Genomic DNA, 14,660 nt, shown 5'->3' with positions numbered 1-14,660 from the left:
TTGCTAAAGTGATGTTGCAATGCTTAATATTTGAAACATTTGAATTTTGAATTTTAAGAAATTTTGCAAAGCGATCATCTGCAAGCTGTGATGTCAATATAAATAAAACATGAAAGTGATATGCCTTAGATCATGATGTATTGGACTTAAGGTCTGCACCACACACCCTGCTCAATACGTCCTGGTCTCTGCTGTCTCCTTTTATCTCAGTGTGAGATTTGCCTACACAGCCCTTCCACTTTGAATCCCATTGATTAAAGGCAGGAAAAGTGGGAGGGTTGACATTTTCACAGACATCCTGGCCAGCGCAGCATGGGCTCAGATTAATGGTGCTTGGATGAGTATTGACAGTCTCCTGTGAGGGACGTGGTCCATCACACACTTCTCAGTCTGTCCGACAAACTTACTGAGGCTGGACTGTATTGATTGCTTAATATGACAGAGATGGTCAAAAACCTGCTAAAAGCAACGTGTATAGGCTTGGATTATAGTGAAAAATGTGAAGCAACTGTTCATAAATGGAGGAGTTCACTCTTCAGTCTTATAGCACTTTGTCGCATGATGCTCTTTAAGTGCTGTTTATTGACTTTTTTGTCCCTTTGTTGGTGATCTGTAACACTCGCTTAGAATGAAGTGACCTGCAGCTCTCAGTTGTGTACTTTTTGGCATTTAAGATCTGAGATGTTTCCCAGCAGCATCACAACACTGCTAGTGAATCTACAGTGTGAAACATACAGCAAACGTGCATTTATGACACTTTTATCCAAAGCGACACTGCTCGTAAGTTATACGTTTATTCATTTTATAAGACTCTAAATCAATGACACTCAGTCACAGTATAAGCCATTAACCAAACCGGCCAACCGATGATTTACAACGTTACAAACTATGATTTGATGCAAAAAATAAATAAATAAATAAATAAAAATGTTTGCACAAAAAGACAAGACTGTGTCCTTATTGACGTAGGAAAATAACCCCTTGAAGCATTTTAAATTACATAAAAACAACAGATTAAATTAAAACTATTGATTTTGAAAGATGTTGATTGTGTAAAAAAAAGCAAAAACAAAAAACTATATATATATATAAGAATGTCTAGCTCTGATTCAGTTTCAGCTTACAGTATAGGACTTTGCCGATGGACAACTGTCTCTACAGTCCAGTGGTGCAAATTTAAAGTAGTTTGACCCCAAATGTTTAGTTTTCTGCTATTCATAATATGTTAACTGCATGTACATTTTCAAAGCTGAATGTACCTGTGGTTTGGTTTCCTCCTCATCCTTGTAGAAGAAGAGATGGTCCGCGCGCAGCACAAACCAGCGCAGCTGCCAGTTCTTCATGATGCTCCTCTGCTTCTTCAGCCAGCCAGACTTTAGCACCCCCTCTTGGACACTCGGTGAGGTGGGCCGGCATGAGCCATGTGATGCCTCTCCCATCACCATGCTCTTGGACCTGGCTGCAGGCGACGAGAACAGACCGACAGGTCAGTGATCACGCATCGAGGATGACAAGCACTCACAACTGTCATCACTTACTCATCTTGTGTAGGAATTGGAAGCTATTGTATGAGTTCAGAAGACTTCATGAGTCATTTTTTATGAGACATTTATGGTGCCTCTGTGTCTTTTTTGCAAGTGTGGCAGCTTCTGCCTCCATTCATGGCATAAATTCATGGAAAAAATGATTTCTTAAAAATGACTCTGTGTTCCAAGCTTCATTAAAAACATGTAGCTCAAAGATGTTTCACCTCCAAGGCAGTGATTTGTTAAAAAACTAAATAGTTATTAAATTATAGTGTTTTTTGTTGTTGTTTTTTAAATCCTAATTTGAGTTAGTTGATGTTTTTGTAATTAAGGTGTGTTTTTATCATTTTTATAAGTCATCTTGTGCCTCTGGGCTGTAGACTCAAAATCAACGTGTGGCTTTCAGAGAAAGGGAAGAAATCAATGTGTTTTTTTTCTCTTAATTTTATTATTATATTATATTATTTTTCACTCTCAATCCACTGGTGAACTAGACAACTGACTGCTTCTTAAGTCTCAAATTTTACATAGAGTCCGGAAGTAAAAATCCCATTCATTTTATCCCTAGGGAAATTGATTTTGAATGATAACTTAAAAATTTTTATCAGTCATTTTTATTTCAGTTTTAATTTTAGAACATCAAGTTGAAATAAACTTAAATGAGAAATGCTGCTTTGGTAATTAGCTGAAATATTGATTTCAAGTTACTATATATTTTTTTGATTTAGACTAAAATAACTCATCTATAAGGTTCTTTGTTTGCTTTGTGTTCAACAGAATATGAAGATTGATCCTCTCTGCTCTGTACCAGCTACTCTCTGGTAAATGTATCTGGGATTCTCCTGTATCACTTTCCCAAAGGGAGTGAGTTCTCATACTCTTATAGGATCTCCAGAGTGTAATTTAGTCAGAGGATCACTGGATATAGAAACCAGTGCAGTTTGCCATTTCATGTAGTTAAGATAGAGGTGTCTGTTCAGCCATGCACAGCACATAGAGTATCATTTAACAAAAACAGAAGATACTACCCTGTATCTGTTTCTTAATGGAAGTATTTTATAATTCGGCTGATCTGACACAGGGCAGGACTGGACTACTATATGAATAATCTGTGTCACCATTGATAATTTATAGGAGTCTGTCCAGCACACACAAAGTCATCTTATGCCTCTGGGCTGTAGACTCAAAATCAATGTGTGTGTGGCTTTCAGAGAAAGAGAAGAAATCAATGTGCTTTTTTCTCATTTATATTATTATATTATATTATTTTTCACTCCCAATCCACTTGTGAACTGGACAACGGACTGCTCCTTAAGTCTCTAATTCAAATAGAGTGCAACACTCTGGATCCTAAAGTAAAAAAACTATATATTTTTTTCTATTATTTTGAATAATAAACCATTAAAGACAGACCTACAGCAAACTACGAAGTTGCTAATCAAAGGAATATGCTTTTGTTGAATCCATCACCCTGCATTATAATCACATTTAACAGCACAAGTCCTGGTGAAAAACCACATTACCCATGATTCTGCAAAGAGATCTCCACCAATCAGAGAATTATTACAGTGACATAATAATTACAAATCTTCAGTACTACTCCCATTAAGCATTGACTTAAGAGTCAGTCTCCTAATGCTTGCAAATGACTTATAACTCTTTAACAAGCAAAAAAAAAAAAAAAAAAAAAAAATTGGACGGGCACTGGTGCATTCTATTACATTCTATTTGCATTCAGTCTGTCGTCTCCACTAGAATGAAAGGTTCAGTACAGAAGTGGAGCGATTGAGTCAGGCTCTTAGAGAGACAGATGTGTGATGGCCGCTGGGTCTGTCTCCACTAATGTCTCGTCCTCATCAGAGCTGCAGGCTTCTTGATTACATTAGCTGTGTCTGTGGGTGTGGTGGGTTCAGTAGCCCTGCTCTGTCTAATAGAGACTAGAGGAAGACTGCGGTCCGCATCAGTAAAACAAGGGGGCATCTGTGTGTCTTGGTTTATGATACAGACAGAACAGATGTCCATGTTCAGAATCTTGACTGGTTAAACTGGCAACATAAGGGCAAGTTATGTATTTTTAAATGGGTCAGGTTAAAAAATATAGATGTGAGTCATTACCCTACTTTTTTAAAACTGCATGAATGCATTTTTTTTTTCAGTGCTTCGTATTTTTCTAGTTTATAAGTTCCTCCGATATATATTTTTAGGCACTCTTTTCTTTTTGAGAATAGAATGCAGAAATGGGGACTTTGATGTGTTTAGCAGACATTTGTGGAGCCCATGACAGAAATGTTTTCACTGCGCTCTGGTTTACACGAGTGTTTCGTGCCAATCAGTTTTGAGTGCTTTCAGTGCTGAAGTCAAATGGAACAGAGTGCAGACTCCCAGTTTTGCAAATCTCTCTACACGATGATTCATACCTTCCCACTTTGTTATGGGCGTTACTAGGATGTGGTCACCAAATCTGCCTGTTTTGGCACAGGCGGGATCAACTCTTGAGAATAGTCGCCTCTAAAGTTGCAATTAAAATATAGTGGAAAGAATGTATTCAAGTTGTGCGTGATGACAGAGTCAGTACTGAATCAATGTTTGTGGCGTTTAAATTTGGCACCTTAAACTCCACCGCTGGTTAAGATTAGCAACTGCAAGAAACAACCTTCTCTATCAAACTTTTAATGACCTAAACCCCAAATCAGTGCTATGTTAATATTATTGAGATAATACAGTTTTTATAAATGTTTTAAATATTTTATTTCCCCCGGTTTTTATTTTTAATTTAGCATTTGTTTTAATATATATATATATATATATATATATATATATATATATATATATATATATATATATATATATATATATATATATATATATTTGACAGTTTTTAGAAGTTTTATTATTATTATGTATATTTGATATTATGTCTGTACAGGTTTTATTAATTTTGTTTTAGTTATTCTAGTACATCAAGTGAAACTAAATAAAAATAAGAAGTGTTGCAGAAATAAGTTTGAGATATTTTACTAATTTATTTTGTGGATTAAATAGTTTCATTAGCTTATTTATATAATGGTTTTAATAGTTTTAGTTAACTATAATAACCATATAATAAATATAAAGGCAATCCCCCCTCACTCTCTCTCTCTCTCTCTATGGTGATACAAAAATATTATGTGAGATATTATATGGTTTTTCTGCCTAAATTAAATAATTGGTTTTATTTTGTTAAAAGAAAAGAACATTGCATATAGAAAATGTCTATACTGGATGTATAAATTATATATATATATATAAAACTAAAACCATGTACACATTCAATGCAAGCTCAATACAAATCACTTTGGATAAAAGCATCTGCATAAATATAATGTAATCACAAAACAAACCCCTTCAGGGTGATGCAAAGCAGAGACGTCTTGAATTGTTTATCTTCGTGATAATGACCCATTGACTGTACATTATTCGGCATATTACATGGCTTTTAACCAAATAAGTGTATAAATGATTTGAAATATTAATCTGAACATGAAAGTGGAAGAATAAATGTTTATGTTCCCAGGGTCAACGATCAGTATACAGCTTGATGCTATTTATACAATAAATCTGACTGCAGGATGCTGTGATTGAGCAGAGAGAAATCAAGTATTCCAGAGAGCCGTGTAAATACATTCATGGCTGGTGCTTTAACATCTTCTCCCAGCAGATGCCTTGATGTTCAGCAGGTAGCATTAGACGGTGGGGGATGGGACGGGAGCTATAGGGAGGCTTGAGAGAACATAAAGGGCTAAATCACTCAGCCTTTTGCATGCATTGAGCTTTGCTTATTAACACAGTGTCATCCATCAAGTTGATGCATGATGAATGAAGCCCTGTGCTTCAGATCTTCCCCTGTCTGTGTTTCACATCTCACTCAAGCCTGTGCTGTAGGCTGCTGATGAATGATGATCGGCGCTCTGTGGGCGTGTGTGTTGAAGCCTCAGCGTGCTGCGGATGATAGTGGAATGTGTACGCTGATGTTCAGCTGTTGAGGTGTAACATGCATCGATGGGCACTCGTGGTTTATCGTGGTTTGAGAATGTAACACGATGAACTACTGAGTGCATTGACTCATATACTGTAGCAGATGCTTTTGAATCTGAATTTTTATGATGTAGATTGTTGAAAAATCAGTCAGACAGCTATTTTATAGTCAACGACCGATACGGGTATTTATTTCTAAATATGGACATCTATTACTGCAAGTATAATGCTGATATGTAATATAAGGGGAATGCAATTTAATTACAACAACTGAGATGTAAATACACACGCTGAATCTAGAATATTTTTGTAATCAATAAAAAGCTGGCTAAACATTGGCAGATTTATTAGCCTAGTCAAATGCAATATGTCACAAAAAGATATATCTGTTGTACTCATTCACATTTTTCTGCTACGGATAGTGATCAGTGGTATAATCATGAGCAGCCGAAGCAGAGATGCTGTGAGATGAAAGCACGTACAGCGTGTGGCCCCTGAGAGCCGACAGATGCAATACAAACGCAGCGTACTGTACCTCTCCTGGTCTGTCTGATCTTTGGACTCAGCATGGCTGCCATCGATGCTGGGCTGCGCTTCTTCTGCTCTGCATATTCCTCCTCCTCAGATCTTCTCTCGGCACATTCTCCCTCTTCCTCTCCTCCTCGCTCTCTCCTCTCTTCGCTGCTAGCTCGCTGACCTCATGTTGCAGGCACCGGCTGGATGGGGCTGGGGGAGGGATTCCTCACTCACACACACTCACACACACTCACACACACACACACACATGCTCGCTCTACACTTCTTACTCACAGACACACGCGTACGCAGGCTGGTCCACACCCACCAGGCGTTGCATTATTCATCATGTGCTCCTCTACAGTGACCAGTCAGTGTGTATGATTACAGCAGGTTGCCCTGAAGAGCAAAGCCGCCCGCCTCTTAATTGGTCTCAGGCATGTGTACTCGCACTCCTCCATCTCTGGGGATTTCTCACACTGCCTGCATCTTTCACATGTGTGCACATATCTCCGTTAAAGATGTGCACTATTGGACCAGTCCAGTACTGAATCTGCAAGTAACTAGTCAGCTGGTAAAATAGGAATCAAGATACAGTAGTCACGAAATGTGAGCAGTAGTCAGAAGCAGAGTTATTTTAGTATCAATGAGATATTATTATAGTTTTCATAAAAAAAATGTGGTTTATATATTTTTTATTAAATATATATATATATATATATATATATATATATATATATATATATATATATATATATATATATATATATATATATAATATGCACATATATTTTATATTAATATTTTTTTCTGTTTTAATTTTAGTTCAAATAAATTAAAATGAGGAATTTTGGCTCAGCAACTAGCTGAAAAAAGTATTTTTATTCGTCAAAGAATCTTAACAAAAGAAAACAAAAGTATCAAAGGTCTCTAGAAATATTAAGCAGCAAAACATTAATAGTAATAATATATATATATATATATATATATATATATATATATATATATATATATATATATATATATATATATATATATATATACATATTAAAATGATTTCTGAAGAATAATGTGACACTGAAGACTGGAGTAATGGTTCTGAGCTTTCCATCATAAAAATAAATTATATTTTAAAGTTAATAAAAATAGGCAACCATTATTTTAAATTGTGATAACATTTTCGTAATATTACTGATTTTTCCCCCTGTATTTTTGATTAAATAAATGCAGCTTTGATGTGCATTTTTATGTACATATGTACCTCTTTATAAAAATAATAATAATAAAAAAAGTCTTACTGATCCCAAAATTTTGAATGGCTGTCCAACACACACACACACACACGCACACGCGCACGCGCACGCACACGCACACACGCACACGCGCACGCGCACGCACACGCACACGCACACGCACACGCACACACACACACTCACACACACACACTCACACACACACACACACACACACACACACACTCACACACACACACACACACACACACACACTCACACACACACACACACACACACACACACGCACGCACACACACACACTCACACACACACACACACACACACACACACACACACACACACACTCACACACACACACACACACACACACACACTCACACACACACACACACACACACACACACACACACACACACACTCACACACACACACACACACACACACACGCACACACACACACTCACACACACACACACACACACACACTCACACACACACACTCACACACACACACACACACACACACACACACACACACACTCACACACACACACACACACACACGCACACACACACACGTGCACACACAGAATTTTCATTTTTGGGCATACTATCCATTTCATGTATTTTATTTCTTTTAATTTGAATAAGAACAAATAAATCTTATGAAATTAACTTATTTTGAAACTGTTGAAATATAATTTCTCAATATACAGCAGTATGTTTTTATTTATTTTTTATGATTTTCACGTAATCCATCACTGGTTTTTACTGGATTACTGGTGTTATTTTACTGGATACTGGAGTGCTCAACTACAAAATGACTCCAATCGTCCGTCTCAAATCTCCATTTAGTGTTCTCTCCACCCTTTTTCTCCTCTTGTCCTTGTCTTTCTTTTCTTCCCGTCTATTTCCGCCGCCGCCCCAGTGTGGCAGATAATAGCAGCAGCTCCAGCAGTGAGATTCAATCTGCTCAGCTCTGTGTGTGGACCACAGCTGCTCCTCAGAAAGGATGGGGGCGGGAGGAGCCCTGATGGAGACTGCAATAAACACCTCATTCAACCCACCGGCTTCAGGCCGAGGGGAACCAACACTGACCTGCCGATTCCCAAATATACTCTACACTCTCAAATAAAGTGCTTTGCTTTCTCCCAGCTCGTGTTTTTGACTCGTGCCTCTTAATGACGTGCACGTTAAAGGTGCATTGATTCAATGTATTCGGAAAATCTTCTCAGTCTAGCTAATGTGAGGTCTGCCCGGAATCTACATTTTCATTTCAAATCAAAATGATTTATTTCTCATATACATCCTATTCGGCAGATGCTTTTATGCCTCTTAGACTGCATGCACTTGACTCTCAGACATGAGCTGTTTGTACGAAATGCTTCTTTGTCCATTGCGAGCGTTCAGGATGTTTATTCTCTCAGTAATGTCGGATAATCAGAGCATCATTCCTGAATTCTTTGATCTTGAGATGTGTTCCTGAAGTGGATGATTTCTGGTACATGTCATGACTTTGAAAATCTGGCTTTTTTTCATTGAAGATCCTATTCTGCTCATGCAAGGCTTACGATACATAACCTTCAAGCTATACTGAAAAAATTGGCTGGCGTTTGTCCTCAGCTGTAGCTTTCAAGTGACTCAAAAGAAGAAAGAAATCATTGATTTTTTATTTAAAATGACAGATGTCATTCATATTTGTGAAATATGTTGTCTATCGCATTAATGCTGCAGTGTCAAACCCTCGGTCAGACTGTGATGAGCAAGTGTTCAATAGACCTTCGAGCGTTCAGATCAATTCTGATTAGTGCTGTTGTTCAGTTGACTGAGATGCAATCTCACATGACTTATTGATTTTATGAAGTATTAATAATTCATGAGGGCACCTCCAGAGACTTTACATACAGTGTTGGAGCAACAGGAGATGTTTAGGGTAGATGTTTTAAATGATGATGCAGATCTCAAACTTGTGCCACAGAAACTATTTATTTATTTAAATGGTTAAATCTCTTGAAATAAACTTATTTTGAAACTGCTGTAAGGGCGAAGTCTTATGTTTGTGATCCTTTAGTATGCATTATACTTATATTTTGAACATTTTAATTAGAAATGTTTTTAAGTAATGCATTTATTTTACAAACCTTAAAATACAGAGTTTCTTTTTATTTATGTATTTGTTTATTTATGAAATGAACTTATTTTGAAACAGTTATAAAGGTGATGTAGTCTAATGCTTGTGAGAAAAATAAAACAATATAATTATTCATGTAGAGTGCACCAATCAGATTTTTATTATCATTGTTTATTATTATTTATTTATTTTATTATTATTTATTTTAGATTTTAAGTGATTTTCAAGTTATCTGTTGCCTTTTTTTACTGGATTATAGTGTTATTTTACAGCCTATTTTCAGTGGAAAATCTTTCTTCCTCCATACTTTGATTCATTTTAGCCTAATATCAATGCTGATTTTTAATTAATTTTTAATATTTTTTTTTTACTTTGACTTCTGGTGGGAGTAATTAGATTACATACCACCTTCAGATTACTCATTTCAAGATATGCATAACAATTAACTAAACTTCATAAGCTCTTGATATTGTAAAGAATATGCATGATTTGGGTTGCTACTTAGTTCTTTCAAATTACACAATGCATGGTTTCTAGCATTTATATCCAGTACCACAAATCTGGACATTTCATATATCTAGAGATCTCATATAAATCAGATTTCAGTGTGAATCTTCTGTATTTATATTCACTGAATAAACAGAGAGAAATCTTTTCAGTCATGTAAAATGTCACTTGTCGTGTCACGAGCAGATGCTCAAACAGTGCCAGTGTGGGAGAATCAATAGAACTGAGCCGAGCGTTAATTAGAAAACTGTTCCTCAAGAGAAATGAGAAAATCAATATGGACAAGATTACATTCACAAGCACATTTTCGTCTTCGCAACAAAAGTAGATGATTGTGAAAGTCATTAATCGATTTAGTAAAGCACTGATATATATGTATTTGTAATATAAACATATCAGATTTTAGCTTCAAATAATTTACATTTATGCATGTAGTCTAAAACTTTATTAAATGTAAGTAGCAACATCATAACCTACTTAAAATGAAATGTTTAATGCTCACAAGTTCCAGAAGTGGTTGTAATGTCACTGTAACTCCTTTAGGGGGCAGCAGTGAGAACTGAGGCTGTTTGGCGCTTTGCTGCTCCCTAGTGTTGCACAGAAGCTATTGCAATAAAAAAAAAATGTATTTTTTTTTTTATGATAGTTTATACTTTTTTTTTAGCAAGTATAAAGCTATTTTAGTATAACTGTAAAACATCCACCTTCAGGTTTTTACTGTGAAATCTTATAATAATGATTTCCATGAAGTAACCAACACTAAAACTAAATAACATCTACAGCAAATTCAATATTTATGCTAATTTGGGCCTCTGAATTAAACTGAGGACATAAAAAGCCTGATGTATCACATCACACAGATAACCATACTAGTGGACTATTGTACAAGCTATTGACGGTGTTTTATAAGAGCCAGTGAGATGTACGGAGTTGCTTGCTTAGACCCAAACCCAACAACCTGACTATCTTCTGCCATTTATCTTACATTTCACATCCGTTATCTGAGCCTTCACTGAATTAATATTCTTAATTTATGATATGAAAGTCAATGACACACCAAACAAGATTCCTGCTCTCTCTTTTTCTTCATTTCTTTTTTTTTCACGTCTCATAGAGATACATTGGGGATCCCTTTTTGAACATGCAACAATTGTTTTCAAATGAAGAAAAGTTTACATGATTTAATGTTGTTTATTGTGATTTCATGAAACGAAACAGTAATGCACAGTGTTTAATGCAAATTTAAATGCATGTTTAATCATGATTAGGATCGAAATGACAAGATGTATTCAACAGCGGTTAACACCTTCAATGCGATCCAGAGTAAAACCAATAATGAATGTTCCACTCAAAATCAATTGTTAGTGTTATGAATTAGCCCCCTCTTTATCTATACACTCTTAAAAAAAGAAGGCTCCCAAAAGGGGTTTTAGATTTTTGGTTCCCCAAAGAACCTTTCAGTGATCAGTTCTTAAAGGGATAGTTCACCCCACAATGAAGATTCTGTCATTAATTGCTCACCCTCATGTCGTTCCAAACCCGTAAGACCTTCGTTCATCTTCGGAACACAGTTTAAAGTATCTTTGATGAAATCCGAGAGCTCTCTGACCCTCCACGTACAAGGCCCAGAAAGGTTATAAGAATACAACTATTCTTTAACAAGTTGTTATTTTTGCTTTCTTTGTGCACAAAGATTTATCTCATAGCTTCATAAAATTAAGGTTGAACCACTGATATCTTAATTTGTGTTCTGAAGATGACCGAAGGTCTTACGGGTTTGGAACGAAATGAGTGTGAGCAATTAATGACAGAATTTTCATTTTTGGGTGAACTATCCCTTTAAATGAATTTTTTTTTGCACTATGAGCAGAAGAGAAAGTTCAGATGCCAATCCTTCATTTATAAGAGTGTACATGCCGACAAGATGGATTTGGACTTTATTTGGGATTGGCACATTAGACTAGTCTACAGGTTTACCTCCATATAGCCTGGTTCTCCTGTGCTACAGAGTTTGGCGTTATGAGCCCAGCAAAGATGGACTTCTTGAGTGTAGAAGTGGCACTCATTCGACTGTCTAGCTTCTCTCTTTCCTCCTTGCATCTCTTGAGGCAGTCGGTGCACAGACAGTCCTCCCGGACTAGATACAGACACCCCACTCTCTGGATGCGGTCCAGCTCTGGAGACTGGGCTGGAGGGATGGGGTTGGCTTTGACGTTCAGCCTTTGCAGCTTTGGGAGGTTTTGGATGCACTTGGGCAAATGTGTCAGGAGGTTGTTGAAGAGCCCCAGCTCCTGCAGCTCTTTGAGAGCAGCCACAGGTGGAGGTAGAGTCTCGATGCGGTTCATTCCCAGGTTGAGGACCCGGAGGTTCCTCAGGAGCCCCAGCTCATGCGGCAGGCCAGCGCTGGTCAGATGGTTGTTGCACAGGTTGAGGCTGTAGAGGTTATGCAGACGGCCGATTGCTGCAGGAACCTGCTCCAGATGGTTGCTGTGCAGGTCCAGCGAGCGGAGGTTCACGAACTTGTCGATGGTGTCTGGGATCTTCTTGAGAAGGTTACGGCTGAGGTCCAGCTCTTCTACGTCGCAGAGCTTCATGATGCACTTTGGGAATGTGGCGATGGCCATGTTACTGAGGTCGAGGCGACGCTTACCATCTACGGTCACCTTCAGAGCATTCCTGGCCATCTTGAGTGTGATTTTTCTACCGGATGGTTCATTAGATTTCTTCTTCCCCTTCACCATTGTGTCTATACACAAAGCAACATTGTTTATGTTTTTACCCTATTTATGAACAATACAATGCATCTCGATTTGGTCAAATTCAAAAAGGCAACAATACATATATCATTAGTGAAGAAATCAATCCCATAATGCACTGACAAAGTCGCGAAATGAAAGATTTAATATAATAATCAGTAAAAATGTTCTAATAAAAATTTGACCCCAATAAATAAATCAGTTCATGAAAAATCAGTTTTTCACTACTATCATGTATGATTGAAAACAAAATATTTCTTTTTATTGAACTTTGATAAAGCGACATATTTTGTGTGAAAAGTAAGCATAAAAACATTGTTTATTTTTTTTTATTAAATATTAAATATACTAAACTGAAATATTTACATTGCTTGAAAGAGACACCATAATTATTTAATATGGCTTTACAGTAGTAACAATATGTTATTGTTTAATAAACTATAATGTCATATTTTATTACGACCATTCCCTTATATGTTTAAAATAATATAAATATACTGATTATCTCTAAAGTAGACAACCAACTTTTATTAAATTATATTGACCATTTGAATCTAGTTACGAAAAAAAAAAATCTTTAACAAGACATTAATCAAAAAAAAAAAAAAGACCTACAAAACTACAGTAATTTAATAAAAAATACAACTGTTCATTGTAAGTTTATTTTAGCAATAAATAAAATTTGATTTTAATACTGTATTATTAAATGTATATACAAATGAATACATGCTTTGGAAGCATTTTGAATTGTAAGATCATGTTAACTATTACCTATTGTAGTTAAATAATAAAAGTTTACTTTAAAGCATTATATTTGCAAATGCCAACAGCACAGTAGCTACGTCTGTGACCTGAAGGTTGACTGTGCATCCTAGCAATGAAAAACAAAACAAACACATTAAATACAAAACATGCAGCAGATTTGAAGCTTTTATAATCAGCAGTTTAAAATGAACTGTGCAACAATGGTTTTAACTAGGCACTAAAAGCAGATATACGTGAAAATTGCAAGCATGGAGCTATGTCACTAAAGAAATGCTGTATTAAGTGAAGAGATGATGCTTTCTTACCTACTGTGATTAGATCTGTATGTTTCAGAGCGGTTTAGAGCTGAAGACAGTCCCGTCTGTACGTCTTAGAGATCTGGTACTGTGTTCATATCATCCCGGGCCGTCTTTGTCAAGGATCTGTCCGTGTGAATAATGTAGAAGCTTCTCAGAAACCCTGTAAGTAAAAACCAGTGTGGTAAACCGCCTCACTTCAGCTCCTCCGAGTAGAGAGCACTGCTTGCTGCTGAGGACGGGTTTGTTTGGCTCTATCTCCAGGCAACCGTTCTGCCTGCTGCTTTTATGGCTTGCTATTGGCTCTCTGAGTGAGCAGCACAATTTACAGTGACTTGTTTTTTAATAGATGACACATTTGATATATTTATGCACAAATGTTAGCATGCATGTTACTGCAACAATATTTTGCAGTATTAATGTGGTTAGTTTTTGTGGTTAACCTTTATCTTTTGTGATCAGCACCTGGCAGAGAGCTATGAGTGAATTTGAACTATTCATGAAAGCAAGTTGGACTTAACTTTTTACTGTGTATATGTGAATTAATTTACTTCACAATTATAAATAATAAGAGACTATTATTATTATTATTATTTTTTTTTTGTATTTATATATTTAGTTTTGCCTTATTTTGTTTAAATTATATATATACATATATATATATATATATATATATATATATATATAGTTTTGTTTAATTTTTTATTTTTTACTTAATTTGTTTTCGTTTTACTTTTTATTTGATATTACTTAGATTTTTTTAATTTAATTTTTAGCTTAACCCTTAGCTTAACCCTTTCCACACTGATAATCGATGCCCTTAAACTGTCTGTTTGTTTTACGCAGCATGACCTACATCTTAGGGTGCTTTCACATCTCTAGTTCGATTCATT

General features: G+C 36.1%; 2 protein-coding genes across 3 annotated transcripts in view; both read right to left on the bottom strand.

Moving 5' to 3' along the window:
- si:dkey-191m6.4 (rho GTPase-activating protein 22) overlaps window positions 1-6,307 on the bottom strand; it is a 34,452-nt gene extending 28,145 nt beyond the window's left edge. Inside the window, exons 1-2 of the mRNA XM_059530365.1 lie at window positions 6,076-6,307; window positions 1,260-1,459 (exon numbers count right to left, since the gene is read on the bottom strand). Of these exons, the coding sequence (XP_059386348.1) occupies window positions 1,260-1,459; window positions 6,076-6,118 (243 nt within the window). The 5' untranslated portion in view covers window positions 6,119-6,307. The remainder of the gene's footprint in view (window positions 1-1,259; window positions 1,460-6,075) is intronic.
- Window positions 6,308-11,737: 5,430 nt separating this feature from the next.
- On the bottom strand, window positions 11,738-13,876 carry lrrc18b (leucine rich repeat containing 18b). 2 transcript variants are annotated; one of them, XM_059530147.1, is made up of 3 exons: window positions 13,777-13,830; window positions 13,506-13,577; window positions 11,738-12,696 (listed from the first exon to the last, which is right to left on the bottom strand). In XM_059530147.1, the coding sequence occupies exon 3, from the start codon at window positions 12,689-12,691 to the stop codon at window positions 11,924-11,926; it is 768 nt and encodes a 255-aa protein (XP_059386130.1). In that variant the 5' UTR covers window positions 12,692-12,696; window positions 13,506-13,577; window positions 13,777-13,830; the 3' UTR covers window positions 11,738-11,923. The 2 variants fall into 2 exon arrangements, with proteins under 2 accessions (XP_059386130.1, XP_059386131.1); XM_059530148.1 differs by lacking the exon at window positions 13,506-13,577 and having other exon boundaries at window positions 13,777-13,876.
- Between the last annotated feature and the right edge of the window lie 784 nt (window positions 13,877-14,660).

The sequence above is a fragment of the Carassius carassius genome, chromosome 39 (genome assembly GCF_963082965.1).
Source record: "Carassius carassius chromosome 39, fCarCar2.1, whole genome shotgun sequence".
Lineage (NCBI taxonomy): Eukaryota > Metazoa > Chordata > Actinopteri > Cypriniformes > Cyprinidae > Carassius > Carassius carassius.
Note: the sequence above shows the minus strand (reverse complement) of the source record. Positions and strands in the feature narration are given on the sequence as shown.